Raw genomic sequence first — 16335 nt, forward strand, 5'->3', positions numbered from 1 at the left:
GGCCTCTTGAGGGCCAGCAAGGCGGGGGCGGATATTGCAGAACATTCTTCCCGACTGTACTGGCCGTCGTCTCTCGTTTGGACTCTACTACCACTTACAATCAGTTGGAGAACAGTCATTTGCACTACCGGCAAATATAAAAATAAAAAACAAAATATGATTAACATAATAGAATACATTTTAAGTTATTTAAAATGACCGTCTTAATGCGTATCACAAAGATAATTTTTTTGTTTGTTTATAAATTTTTATTAAAAAAAATGTTTGATGATAATTTGTTTATTGTCTTAGATGTAAGTTTTTGTTCAAAAATTGTGTAGAAGATCACGACGCTAAAAACAATTTTTATACTACATTATATAATCTATACTGAGTATGAGTCATAACATGCATAAAATAAAAAAAATAAAAACAATCAATCAACGTTACTTATTTTACTTTAATTATTACGAACTGTTTATAATTTTTCTTAACTGTATAGCTTTCCTGTTCATAGCCAACTCATAGTATGTCCTTGTAAATGAAGGTGTGTTTATAAATTCGTCTTCCCGCTCAATAAGCCATCTGCCGCAACATTGATCTAGTACAGTAGCCTGTGAATATCCCACTACTGGGCTAAGGCCTCCTCTCTCTTTTTGAGTTCTCCTCAAAAGTAGCTAAAGTTTGGAGCTTATTCCACCTCGCTGCTCCAATACTGGTTGGTGGAATACACATGTAGCAGAATTTGATAGAATATGGCAAACGACACATGCAGGTTTCCTCACGATGTTTTCCTTCACCGTCAAGCAGGAGATGAATTATAATAATAAATTAAACACATGAAAATTCAGTAGTGCTTGTCCGGGTTGAACCCACGATCATTGGTTAAGATTCACACGTTCTTACCAAGGGGCCATCTCGGCTTTTTTATAGATATTGATCTAGGCCAGGATATTGTTATCCATATGTTAGGCTAGGATATTGTTATCTTAAGCGATGAAGACCATCTTGATGTACAGAAGTCAACTCCAATGAATTCCGTATTGGTATTAAGTTGCGCTATATATATATATATATATATATATATATATATATATATATATATTATTAGTAATAGATATTAATTTTCCCAGAAATTATGACGTACATACTGTTAACACCAGGAACAAGTATAAACTTACAATCACTGTTACCAGTTTACACAGCGTTAGTAAGTCTTTTAAGGGACAATATATACGCTTTTACAACAGGATCCCAGAAAATGTTAAAAAATATTCAATTGTGAAATTTAAAAGAATCCTTAAGGAACGCTTGTGTTTAAAAGATTACAGTACTTGTGTTTAAGATCACAACCAATGATTTTTTTAAATGATTGCACACCTTGAGAATGAAACGATCGCCTCCAGGTTATTTCAAATTAAAAAATATATTATTCTGCTATTGTTTTTTATTACTTGTAATTGTAAAGGATGAGATATAAAAACAATCCTGCTGAGTTTCTTTCGCCGGTTCTTCTCAGGTCTGAGGTGTTTATTTCCGAACCGGTGGTAGATTTATGACAATTAATAAGTTAGTGTATATTGAATAGATTTTTGACTTTGACTTTGAGACAAATTTACCTCAAATTTTCAAAGTTACCTACCCAGACGAGCTTGCACAAAGCCCAACACATGTAAATTATTGTAATTATTGATGCGTCAAATCTCTTTCGCAAACCAAAATTATTAATTAATTTATGTAAATTAAATAAAAAAATATTTTATATGTACTTATGCCTATAGTAAAAAGAGTGAGCTATATTAACAATATGATTCTTTTAATTCAAGACATATAAACGTGTCCTGTAACCAAAAGATGATTTTAAGCAATTTATCCATTACGTTTATAGCTATTAAAGTTTTATAACGTGATAATTAAAGATGATGTGTAGTGACTTCAAATATTAATTGAAGTAACAAATTCTAAAGCTTAAAAATGTGACATAGAACCTTTATATTATTAAGTTGTCATATTTCTATAGGCCTGAAGTTCCAGTATCATTGCTATGTATACAGTACCCAGTATAGAAAATACGGTATATCGATCAAAATAAAAAATAAGTTACGGATGGTATTAGCGAAAAAATAATTTAGAATATAAACTTTAATCTTACATTATCAAATATTCTTAACGTAACAAGATTACATTACATTGTAACGAGACAATTACATTATTTTGACAACAAATGCAAATATTTTAACATTTTATAATGAAATCTTAGTAACAATAATTATTATAACTTAACCCAAGCAGGGTAATAAAAATAAAGCACATAATGATTATGTTATATTTTTCTTAAAGATATAAAAACGTTTAAATACGTTATAATATCGAATCTTATTTTATAGTGTCAATTTTTAAAATACATTATTTCATTTGATTTGAAGTAGTTAGAAGTTTTTCTTTATTAAATTTTTTGAATTTTTGCCATTATAAAAAACACATTGCAAGTCAACAAAATGATTACTAAAATATTTATAATGGTTTAAAATAATTAAGCACAACATAAAACAACCGAATTAAATAATATATTTTAGATTATACTCTATTGTATAGGTATCGATAGCGTGTAACAATATTAATATATTGATATAAAATCTACACAAATGTTTATATAACTCATATAATGATTTTCTAATTTATAAATGCTTACGAATATCATGTACTAATAAATTCTTCAAATAGTTGTTGTTATTCGCGAAGCATTCGACGATATCGAAATGGTCCATATCATCTTTTATTTCTAAATACATGTTTTGCATTAAGCAAGTGTTATAAAGCAATTCGTAGAACTCTCTGGATTGTTTCTTGAATGTCGGACTGTCGTTTTGTGCAGCTAAAATGTATACCCTTACTTTTCTAGCTTGGAGGTGGGTGAAGCAGTCGAACTGAGGCGAGAGCGGGACAGCCCATTCTCGTGGGAGCTGAACAGCTATATTTACGGTAGTGTGTATTAATTCCCGTAAGTCAAAAATTCCGGAGATGAGGAAAGCTCCTTGAAGCCTACGAGACCCTGGTGTGTTCTCGAGGAAATCTGAATTTGACAGCAATTTTGCAACCAGATGCGCTCCAGCAGAATGACCAGCGAAATAGACACCCCTGAAAAAATTAAATAAGATAAGGCGAAGGACTATTGATATCTTTACTTAATTATTAAAATAATATTTTGTGTACGATTCATACATTTATTTTTTATTTATGTTTTAGAGCATAACAAAATGCATCACATTTCATGAAATATTTTAATCACTGCAACTGCGCGTAGGATGAGTCATTCATACTACAAATGCGAGACAAAAGATATGTACACACATACAAACACACTCATCATTTGTGATTACAGTTTAAATTTTTAACATTCTCTGAGTGAAATAAACTTTCGTTGTTTACTTTAAACATGCCGGGAAAATTACGAAAATTAGCTCTGGCGCCTCAATTTGACCATTGGATTACGAAAAATGTATGAAATAACAGAATCGATTATTGGTCAATTTTGTTAACAAGCACAGTTACATATAGACGAACAAACCATCACTATATATGACACTTTTTTTGCAACAAACTCTTGCTGCTAAACACTACAGCCAACCTTTAACCGTGACTGGTCACGGTAAAATTGGTATGACTATTAATGTAAAACATGTGCAAAATTAAAATAAAAGGAATAAATTTAAATAAGAATAATATTTTATTTGTATTTATTTTATTATATTTTATATATTATTTTTTCGTCTATATTCCGTAATTCAAATTAAAAATAATTAAAATCGAGGCACCAAAAATATCACAATTGTGTCAATATACCATAAACTTTATATTTTACTGGTTGTTATCCGCGGTTTCATGCGTTTTATTATTAATATTTATTTATGTTGAACTGATTTTTTTTGGTCACTGGATAAACGCATTTACGCATTTTCTCAACACGAGGTGGGGGCGTTGTGAGACTTGTCGGCTTTGAAGGCACCCGAATACATACTAAAAAACGAGCGGGTCCCACTCCCTCTTTTCGAGAGACTTCATGGGATCACTTGCGCATATTACCGTCATGACCCTGACGTGATTGACGTATTGAACAATTTGCCTTATTGGTTGACGTTAATAGTTATTTATTCTTTTGTTTCCTGTTGTCACTGTACTGCTCCATAGAGTCGTGACGTGCAGTTATATAGACTATAAGCCACCTTAATTAATGGATTGCCTATCGCAAAAAGATTTTTCAATTCGAACTATTCCTCAGATACACACGTGCACACAACCTTACGAACTGACACAAGGACATAAACAAGGACTAAACATGGAGGGCAGAAGGAGGAGAACTACAATACCATCTCGTCGACCCCAAACGCCAACCTCACCTGCCCGTGGTGCCCCCTGCTAGATAACTGTCGAGGCCCTGGGGACTGAGCTGTGCAGTATAACAACTAAGACCTGGCTGGGTAACCTGACAAAAGAGGCTTCAGCAGCCTGGGGGTACAAATAATCTCCAAAAGGATTGGTGCAGAAGGCAAGGGGGAAACCACTGCAACTATGCTTCCCAAGAAAGTCGTACGTAAGAGTACGATTGCCATGCGACCTGCGTAGGAACCGGCGCCATTCTGCGTCCGGGGCAGGCGGTGTGAAATATGTTACCAGCTACGGGGCAGCAGGGAACCAGGCTCACCATGGAAATTCAGCAACTGGAACGTATGTCAAGCTACGCAAAATCCAGACAATAGAGACATGCAATGTGCACGGACTACTCAGTCCTGGGAAATTTACTATCTTGGAAAAGGAGATAGCCAGATGTGGTCTTAACATCTGTGGACTCAGTGAAACCCACTGGAAAGGCAACGGCTACTTCGTCATTGATTCCCACGCCGTATACTTTTCTGGAAATGACACCAGCAGCCAGAATGGAGTACATACATGTAAGGAAATGCCCGCGAAAGCCTCGAAGCCCGTACTATTTATCCAGCCAGTCAGCATTTGTTGTTTTTCACATTATTTTTTTAAGTAATGTATTATATAATTAATATGTATTACATATACCTAAGAACAATTAAGTGAAAATCATAAATAATACTTTTTTTATTAAATAGAGAATTAGTAGAGAAGACCAAGTAAAAAAGGGTCGCGGTTACAATAGATGCGACACCTTTTGTGTCACCTAATTAGTGGGTACTTTCGAAACAAGATCGACAGGTATTGTTTATTGAATTTCTCTTTAAATATTTTATATTTTCAAGTGAAGCGATAAAAGTGAAGTGACTTTTAATTAAGATCAAATCAATTTTGAATTAATTTGGTGGTTTTGGTACAAAAAACTCAGTACAAATATAATCAATTATCTCAAAAATATTGTAGTAGTTTGTCATATCAGATATTGTATTGAATATCGTACTATCATACTTTATATTTTATATCATTACGACGTTAGTTTTATTTGTTTTTTTTTCCGTTTCTCGAAAAATTTACTATACACACCTATACTATAGCACACCTTGGGAATGAGACAACCGCCTCATGGTTATTTCTCTCCCTTTTTTTGTAAAGGAAACATGATAGATGTAAAAAAACCCTCTGAGTTTCTTTCGCTGGTTCTTCTAGAAACACCCAGCCCTGGCTGGGTGTTTCTTTTCCGAACCAGTGGTAGTTTCTGGACTGACTATAAATAAGCAAGTGTAATGCTTCAATATTGAATAAATCATTTTGATTTTAACATAACAAAGTAGAAACCATCGCGCGAAGCCGAGTACTAGCACCATAGCACTATCATCAAGCTCGAAAAAAGAAGAGAAAGATATACTGTCATCAACGCTAACAACGATTAGTTAGATTTTTAATAATAGTGATTGTTTTGTTAAGACTACTATAAGAATAATATTTCATGATTGTGAAGGCACTTAAATTATAAATGAGTGAATTCGTGTCAATTCTATCGAACCGCTATGTACGATTCCCATCATAAAGCTCATATGTTCGTCTCGGCCACCATAGACACGACATAAAAAAAAAAAAGCCGAGATGGCCCAGTGGTTAGAACGCGTGAATCTTATCCGATGATCGTGGGTTCAAACCCGGGCAAGCACCACTGAATTTTCATGTGCTTAATTTGTGTTTATAATTCATCTCGTGCTTGACGGTGAAGGAAAACATCGTGAGGAAACCTGCATGTGTCTAATTTCATTGAAATTATGCCACATGTGTATTCTACCAACCCGCATTGGAGCAGCGTGGTGGAATAAGCTCCAAACCTTCTCCTCAAAAGGGAGAGGAGGCCTTAGCCCAGCAGTGGGACATTAACAGGCTGTTACTGTTACTGTATAAAATGCTGTACCTACCTACTTGTTGTTACGATTTTTTATACTATAGATATTTATTTTAAGACTGGATTACAAATCATTATGAGATTTATATGACTATTTCGTGGCCTACGTAGTTGGTTGATGTTGTTGTTGCTGATAATGATGATAATGATGACGATGATGGCCTTCTTGTCGTCTTAACATCAAATTTTGTTAGCACCTAGGATACGAAGATGGCTTGCGAAACCAGATTTAAAAATACAGTTGCAGGGCGCACAGTGCTTTTAGCCAAAACAGTGTAGATAAAAGAGTAGGAATCTTCGTGTGGATTTTTTATTAAAGAGTCGTATTAAATTTAATCGATGTTTTTCAAACGTTGTCACAGTCTTGTAGACAGAATTGCGGCACACTTGCCTATGACGCGCAAGGTCCTTCAAATCTCTCATGCATTTAGATGGCGTTGAGAACACCCTTGTAGCCCAAAACTTAACGTTATATAAGCATAGCTTCTACAGGTTAGGTATGCGGTCGGTCACATAACGTGGAGAATGGAGAGATTTTTATAAAATTAAAGATGTCAAGACCATTTATGTCGTTCATGTTTGGGTGGCATAAAGCAAAATTGGTAACTGGTAAAGCAAAATAATACAAAATACTATAAAAGAAAAAAACAAGCTAGTCTATGAACATTTTTATTAAATTAAATATTAATGCCGACCTATGAAAAGTCTTAATGAAATTGACGTCGGTGCCAAAATTGAATGCATAAGATTCGATTGAAGATAAATTCGATTAGAAATGAGTTTGACAGCATAAAATTCGAGCGGTATTTACTTAAATTATAACCGTCATCATGTAGATAACTGAAAAAGATCTGCATTGAGGAGTAGGTATATTAAACTTATGCCCATGGCTTTGGCTGCGTAGATTTTGTTCATCTTTATTTCGTGTCTCGTTACATTCATCCTCAGGGTTATAAAACAAATATTTAAGTATTTCTTATGAATTATAAATTTTCAAAATCACCTCTCATTATTAACTTTAGCAATAAAAATATTTATCTTGACTGATGCTTATATAAATTAAATCGTTTATAACTTCAAATAAATCGCTGGGTAACCTAACTAATCTGCTATTTGCTGCCTAATCATTTGATTTTAATCAAAGAAAGGCTAGTTAAGATATGAACACCCCAAAAATAACTGATTGAAGTGATTTTTTTTTCGTACTAACATTTGATTTATAGTTATTAAATATATTAATTGAATCAATGAGTTAAGAAAGCGTTTTGTAGAGATGTGTTGTTTTCTAAACTTAGTAGTGGAGATATTTTTATTGTAATTTACATTAAAGTATAATTTATTATAAACAGGTAAAGAGAAAAAATAAAATAATATACACACAAGTGACGTATAAATTGTTGTTTCTTTTTAAAATAATGTACGTCATTAAAATACGTACTTAAAACGGTTTCCTTTCGCTGATTATTTATTTATATATAAAGAAAAAAATAATACCGAACTGATAACTTCATCATTTTCAGAGTAGGTTTTTTAACCATAATTTAACGATAATAAAATAAGGAACAAAACTTCTAAAATAGTATATAGATACTTGTAGCCAACTAATTGAAAATCATAGCCGCGTAAAAAAATTTCGTCCTTTTACCGATGTAGGCTTTAGCTATATTATTGTATTCATGCAATCTTTTTAGATTCCTTTAAAAGAATTATTTTCCCGTCAGTCATAACTTACCCGTATTTATATTTTTATAATTTTTTTGATATATATTTTAATTACCTTGATCCCATTTTCTCAGCATATTCGAACACGAATCTTGCTGCATTCAGTATTTGGTTGACGATTTCTGGCAGCGTAGCGACTGGACACAAATCATATCCAACAACGATCGTCTTAATCCTGAATCTATGTAGCGTCTGTGCTGGATACCGGGACACTTCTCGCGAGAGCTCCTGCCAGTAGCCACCGTGAACGAAGACCAGTATAGGGGAATCTAAAATAGAGAAATAAAACTTCTTAAAATCAATTATGGCGTGGATCGGAGAGGCTGTGGATTCGTTTTAACATATACATCCGTACTCCTCAAGGGCCGTGCTCACTTCGTGGGTTGACGGCACTCTCTTCAGTTTCTTTTATATCGGGGCTACCGACTTGGATAAGGTGTGATGTAAAGGTGGTGATTACGCATCGAATCAAATCATAGAATCTAATAAATTTTATCCCTTGTGATTTTGTTATTGCTAATAACAAAATCACAATGGAATTCAAAGAGAAACAGCAATAAAAATATTATTACCTCCAACTCGACAACCGTCTATAACCTAACACCCACCCAAACGAACCTACCCAGACAGGCACGGAGCCCACTAGTAAAGTCTTATAAATATCGGTATTCCATTACGAATAGTAAAGTTTCTTATGTAATTATGAACTGTCGAACTTGTAAAATATTAAATTTAGTCTAATAGATTTCGATACATTTAATTACGTTATCATAACCAGTTTTTGCCCACGGATTCGACTACGTGTTGGGGTTTGGGCAGACGTTAAGTATAAAAAGTAGTCTAGGTCCTACCTTAAGAGTTCAAGCCTGGTTCATACCTAATTTAATAAAAATCAGTGCAATTGCTTAGCCAAGAAACCGTAACAGACAGACAAATTCGCTTTCGAAATTAGAATATTAGTATATATGTTTTAATGACTCCAAAAAAACGAAGACATTTCGATTTTCATTTAATAAATAGAAAACGTATTCGACATGTAACAACGAATACTAAGACGTTTGTTACATTGTCCTGTGTAATTAATTAGGAGGTAATACAGTTGTATATAATTATTAATGCAGTTATTTTCCTTGATAAGTTAATTAAAACAATATCCTGTTGAGGGAAAATGGATTAGCTAAGGTCATAATAATGAAAAGTTTTTTAATTTGGTCATCGCAACGATCAAGCTTTATAATACTAGAAATATTAGAAGCTGACTTTGAAACGTAAACGGGTGAAACGTCTCTAAGCGGGTGAAAACAGGATTCATATTTTCAAGTTCCTAACTTAAAAGAACAAAGACTTTCATATAAAGTTACTCTTCCCATTTACCATCGGGCCATTTAGAGTTGAAATTTCCAAAAATTCTATGTTCCAAATTTTAACTTTCTAGACACAATCAGTAGTAATATGAATGAAATGGATGTGAAATGAATTCTACAACTCAATCACGCTCAGTAGGCTAGTTGGAATCTAAAAAAATTTAGCTTGTATAAGTGGATTGTGTCATGCATACGATGTCGTATATGTTATTGATAGAAAAAAATTGCTAAAATTTAATTTTACGCCGAACGAAGCGGTTACGTTTTGGAAAAGTATATGTTTATTTTACTTGCTTATATACATAAAAGGTAGTTGGTGTAAACGATCTCGTGGCGTCCGTGGCGTGGCGTGGTGTAACAATATTGGGACGTAAATTATGGCTCTGTTTTGTAGGGGATAGTATCTAATCTAGGCGTCCCATATACCATATCTATTAGGTGGGAATACGTAGAAGCGTTTTTCAATATGTAAAAAGTAATTATTATAAAAATATTTTTAAACTTAGATTTAGTTGATGCACTGACGTTTTGGGTTATCGTAATTTCTTGACTCCTCTGATTATATTGACTAGAAAACATTTTTATTCGATAACGTAATGTTTGAAGCTACTTATGAGTTATAAGTTCTTACTTAAGTTAAAGTAAATATAAATTTGCCGAGTAAAATTAACGAGCTCTGGCAATTTATGCAAATTATATTTAAAATGATTTTTCAATTTATTATAACCCTGGTTCCTATTTTTATTTTTAGTCTAGAGGTCGTTAATTGAATCGACCTGATGGTGAGATGTTACAATATCATAAAACACGTTATATTAATGTATTTGTTTTGTACGATTGACCTTAACTTGAAATATTGGTGTCGAATACAAAAATATCCGTTGGGCTGCCTACTTATCATTTATTAAATATAATATTCATTTTGTCAAACTCTATAACTCAAATTAGCATTTTTATTAATGGCATTATCAGCTGCATAATTTATACAACCTGTTTGGTCTGAGATAAATTTGGAATTTACATTGTAATTAATAATGGATTTGTCGTTACACTTGCTTGTTCAATTTATAATGCGAAAGATTTTTCACCCTTAACTGTTTTGTTAGGAGTGTTTATGCCGGATCACCGATTTACACGGGTTTGCTAAAAGAGGGGCATTTTTTTTTTAATTTATCAATTATTTAAAAATAAATGATTTACAAAAGTTTAGTCTCTTATTAAGGGACTGTTTGAAAACCTTGATAAACATAACTGATATGAGTCAGATTATTTATTACTAATTCAACTTTTCGAAAATTGTACAAATCAGTGTGATTGGCATATCAATGACAGAAATTGACAAGCGGCAATTGGAATAAAACATGTAAAGCCTTAAAGGTAGACGTATTTATGTATTGTATTGTAGGAGTTTGACTCACAATCAAACTCCTTACTATATGAGTTTGCTACCTAAGTCATTGTATAAATGTTTGGCGGCGATGAACTATTATAAAATATAAACGGCGTACAGCTAATTTAATTATCACGAGATAAGATAAGAGTCCGCTCTCTCTATCTGTGTTTTTTATCTGCTCCATTTTTTATTTTAGCATAAGTTACATATTGTCATATCAAACTTTATTAATTGTCATATTATTTACATACGCATTATAATTTTTAAATATACGCTACACTGTAAGAATATATATACATCACATTTAATGCGTTGGATAAATTGTCTATTATTTGTGCATATTGTTTATGTTTTTGATAATTTAATGAAATAAAAAAACCGTGGTGTTAATTTTCATTTAGGATATAGGTGTGATTTTGTAATTTAATTTGAAAAAGACTAGCAACTGAGTTGTCACTTCAGTTCTCGGTAGAATCTACATTTCCAACCTTATATTGAATTAAATATTAAATTAGTAAATTTACGAATTCAAAATACTTTTCATGTGCTAAATTGAATGAACTATAATTTCATTTCGATGATGATAAATGCTTTCTATTATAAGTTTTATTTAACAATAACAAAAAAAGTTGTGCAACTTATGCAGTTGTAGATTGGTGCTATACATAAAAAAAGTATTACGTAATTTCCCGATGGCACTTCCCATTGCACTTAGCAATTAAGATCAGTAGTCAGAATTATTTAATAACATGTTTATCTAGAATTTTTATAATTGACATATAATTACAAAACGTTTATAAAGTATATCTTAATGATAAACAAATTAGTTCTATTTTTAATGACTATTTATTGGTATGAATGTCGGCCAAGTTAACAACTTGAATACGAAACTATGGACTTAAAATTATAGTGAATATAAGTAATTAATTGGAATAGTGTTTTATTATAAATAACTATAGTTACAGAGTTCGTATACGGTAGAATATATGATGAGTAGGTGGTTCCAACCAGATAGGCTTGCAAGAAGTCCTATCACCAAGTAATTATTACTCCAATAAGCGAGAATAATGCTACTGAGATGTCGACTAAACGCAGCAAAAAGTTTTTAATAATATTTTTAGCATGAACACAGCTAAAAAAAAAGTTTTTATTAATCATAGTAATTTCGCGCCAGACTCGTCTTTTTCATAAACAGCCAGCTATCACTCAGCTGAAATAAATTGTACCGCAAATCCTACGCAATATATATAAGTGAGTTTGTGTGTTTATAACAGTGCTATGAATTTATTTCTATGAATCTTATTAGCAAGCTAGCTGTCACCTTGACAATAGAATGAAGATTTTTATAATAATTTTGAATAACATAAATACTTGAATAGCTAAAATAGCACTAAGCAAGAATTTACTATTAGCCTAAACATTTTGTGTAGTACAAGTGAGTTAATGTTTAATGACAAGTAAATCATCTTAAGGTTTTAGTTTTATGGTATTATAATCAATAAAAAATGATCATTCAGGTCCGATTTGACCTGCTCGTATCGACTTTCCTATTTGCATAAAATACGCGGGTCTCAAGGACATTTTTCAAGAACATTAACTGGTGATAGGGCTTTGTGCAAGCTCGTCTGGGTAGGTACCGGGTGGTACTCATCCTATATTCTATCGCAAAACAGCAGTACTTGGTATTGTTGGGTTCTGGTTTGAAGGGTGAGTGAGCCAGTGTAATTACAGACATAAGGGACATAACATCTTAGTTCTCAAGGTTGGTGGCGCAAAGGCGATGTAAACAAAGGTTAAAAATTCTTACAATGCCAATGTCTATGGACGTTGGTGACCACTTACCATCAGGTGACTCATATGCTCTTCCGCCTACCTATACTATAAAAGAAAGAAAAAAACAAAAAAATGATCCTTGAGGCCGAACTTCGGCTTAGGAGGAATTCTGTCACAATTGTATTTACCATGCCGCAATGGAACAATGCGATAGACTAAGCTGGTGAAGTTTAATAACGTAGTAGCTCATTTAATTGCTGCTACTTTTTATTGCATTAACAAGAAATAAAAGTAATTATAATAATCCTATGCTAACAACTCAATAAGTCAATATCATTTACCCAATTTAAAAAAAAGATAGCAAACCAGTTACAACACTGAATGTAACCTCAATTAAAGAAAAATGTATTTATTCGAAAATTCAATATTTTTGAAAACATTAACCTTGGTTTGTCGATTAAATAAACTAACGTAATAATTTCGACCTTGACTTAAAGTGTACAGTGTTCTTTTTAAACCGAAACAAAATGCACATTTCGTGGCTAAAGCAGCTCTTATACATGAGAAATTACCTACAAATTAATATGTATTAAAAACAAACTTATAATTACAAAGGACAAGACATTAAAACATGATGATAAATGGTACATACTGTAATTACTTAATCTTTGTAATTTACAGTTAATTAAATACAAACTTGGTGGTAGGCCTTTGTGCAAGCCTGTCTGGATGGGCAGCACCCAATCATCACAGATTTTAGGGCTAAGCAGCAGTGTGTAGTATTTTTATGTTCGGGTTTGAAGGGTGGGAGTCAGTGAAACTACTGGCACAAGGAACGAAACATCTTATTTCTGAAGGTTTGCGCATGGGCGATGTAAGTGATGGTTAATATTTCTTACATTTCCAATACCTTTGGAATGTGGTGACCACTTACCATCAGGTGGCCCATTTACCAGTCTGCGTATGTATTTTGAATAAAAAAATATACAACATACCAGCAAAATCAGACATGCGAAAGATTTAATTGGTTTCACAGGCTTTATTAACGTGTCGGAATAGTTTAAAAATATTGACGGCAAAATGAAGCGTATAAAATTGTTGAATATTTGCCTTGGTTCATTTGTGTTAATCAAACATGCCAGGTATAATATTTTATGAATATATTATTTTAAATTCAGCAATTACGTCTTTTTTATGGTATTGCGGATAACAATTAAAAGGTGTTAATATTTTGTTTATTAAAAATCAAAAAAACATTTGGTATTATGTGTGTTGACTGATTTTATTTTTATTATTTATATTATTAATATTTAACTACTGGATATAATATATTATATCTCTAGTACCTGTAAATACACTGATTGTTTTACAAATTATTAAAGAATTAAATGTATTTAAAATAAATTAAAAAAAGAGGAAAGTATATGGGCAAAAATAAGAACGTATTTTCAAAATAAGAATTGCTTTATATTATCGTAAAATATATTTTTTTAATACCGAGGTTAAAAACATTTTGGAAATAACGTCTATCTAGAACCTATTGATTGGATACCTTGAAGTGGTGACATACTTATACTTTTACTTTTTAATTAATGGTTCCGATTAAAGTAAAAACTAATTGAAAACTTAAACAATAAAACTCACCATCTGGAAGATCAGTTCCCAATATGTCCAGTTTCTGTCCAGGAGTTGAACCATATTCGATTTCCGATTTGTGAGGTATGTTGTTCATAACTACTTCGCTTGCTGTAAAATCAGAAACACATACATGTCACAAAATACTTTTTGTTTAAAAGAGGGTCTGTTTTAAAAGAAAAATATTATTTTTATATAAAATAGGTTGGCAGATGTGCAATGGCTACTTGATAGTAAGTCACACCAACGCCCAGACATTGGCGCTGTAAGAAATATTAACTATTCATTTCATAGCTAATGTGCCATAAACCTTGGGAGCTAAGATGTTGTCTCCCTTATGCCTGTAGTTGCTTACTCACTCTTCAAACCGGAACACAATACTAAGTATTGCTGTTTGGCCGTAGAATATGGATAAATCGTTAATACCTGCCCAGACAGGCTACCACCAAGCACTCTCAAATTATTAGCTAGAAACATACATATTTTTTTGTATAACCTATAACTATAGAACTAAGGGATCGTATTTTTTTTTTACATAATTTTTCTGATCAACATTTCTTTAACTGTGACATTAATAATTTGCATTTTATTTTCCTGTCATTGTCTTTCTAACATCGCCTGTTGTGAGTTACTTAAAATACGAGCCTTGAAATACTTTACTATGGACTAGATTTTGCTATAATGCTGTCGTACCAAATTTACATGTCAATCGACTGAAAATAATTTAAACATTTAAAATGATAATCCGTATATATATATATATATATATATATATATATATATATATATATATATATATATATATATATATATATATATATATATTCAATTAAACACTCGTAATGTATATTATATTACGGCATATATATATATATGCCGTAATGTATATATATACACATTACGAGTGTTAAAAACAAACGGCCTTGCTTAGCGGCTGTATAGTTAAACACAGATTTATCTCTATCTGTCATTATTTATGTGAAAGAAGAAGATACATCATTGTTTAACTAATCACTCTCTAAACAACTTATAAATAAGACAATCATTAATAAGCCACGCAATAAGTATTTAATTATTTCATGAATTGTAGATGATGATAAAAAATAAATAAACGCTCTAGGGTTTATTCAACGTCTCCTTTTCTGTAGGTCTATTCTGTAAGAACAAACACGAAACTCACCACAGAAATTGGCCGTGAAATGAAATCATAATATTTCAAGATTACATGCATTAATAGTATATCAAAATAAGTCAGTTGTGAACATTTCACGGGTGAGTAATGAAGTGAGTTTTTACAGAAACGCACTGCTGACCGTATCAGGCCACGCTGTCACAAGGTTTTTGAGGGTCTGAGGAGGAGAATTTTTAGAGCACAAATGAATGTGCATACATCTTAATATTACTCCAGTCACATGACGGTTAGATGGAACATAAATCTTAAACGATCGGAGACAGATCTGGCGCGAGACTATATGCAGGATGAATATGTTTCTAAGCAGTTCTAAGATTGACTGATAGAATCTCTTAATAAAAAACCAAATAAAGTTTTTATTACTGCCCAATTAGGGATTCGAACCTCCCCTCGAGACCTGCCAGTTAAAGTAGACTCCCAATAAATGCTATTAGTAATTTATAAAAACCACTGTACTTTGTCTAAATGCAAACAGAAAATCTGCTCGGGGTTTTATTTGCATATCCTTCAAGTAATTTGCAATAATTAATATTTATAAGTGAGAGCAAAACATATTTATTAACCTAATAAAAACTTCGCTTTCATAAAACATATACGATGTAAATTTATCAGATATTATATGCTTTTATATTTATTTTGTTATTATATTATATTTATGTCCGATGGTTGGTAAGTAGTGAATTAAAAAGAAAAGTTATAGCCTCTGTCAGGCTAAGGCGTTCTCTTAATTTGCGGAGAATAGGAATTTATTACACCACGCTGTTCCAAAACGGTTTAAATACACTTGATGATACCTCACGATGTCTTTTAAAGTTTTACTGGTTCTAACCACTGTATCATATTGCCTCGGTAAGTACGAGGTTATTTAGGATATATGAAATTCTTAAATTACTAATGTATTAAATGAAAATAAATAACACAATTTACA

The 16335-nt window shown here is 32.1% G+C and overlaps 1 protein-coding gene across 2 annotated transcripts in view; it reads right to left on the reverse strand.

Annotated features, from left to right (window-relative positions):
* Window positions 1–1413: 1413 nt before the first annotated feature.
* Window positions 1414–16335, reverse strand: part of LOC126779623 (kynurenine formamidase) — a 32309-nt gene continuing 17387 nt past the window's right edge. The window contains exons 2-4 of one of the 2 annotated variants that reach the window (XM_050503785.1): window positions 14225–14326; window positions 8106–8319; window positions 1414–3117 (exon numbers count right to left, since the gene is read on the reverse strand). In XM_050503785.1, the coding sequence (XP_050359742.1) occupies window positions 2658–3117; window positions 8106–8319; window positions 14225–14326 (776 nt within the window). In that variant the 3' untranslated portion in view covers window positions 1414–2657. The remainder of the gene's footprint in view (window positions 3118–8105; window positions 8320–14224; window positions 14327–16335) is intronic. The other variant, XM_050503776.1, reaches the window with a different exon arrangement.

This window comes from Nymphalis io, chromosome 2 (genome assembly GCF_905147045.1).
Source record: "Nymphalis io chromosome 2, ilAglIoxx1.1, whole genome shotgun sequence".
Classification (NCBI taxonomy): domain Eukaryota; kingdom Metazoa; phylum Arthropoda; class Insecta; order Lepidoptera; family Nymphalidae; genus Nymphalis; species Nymphalis io.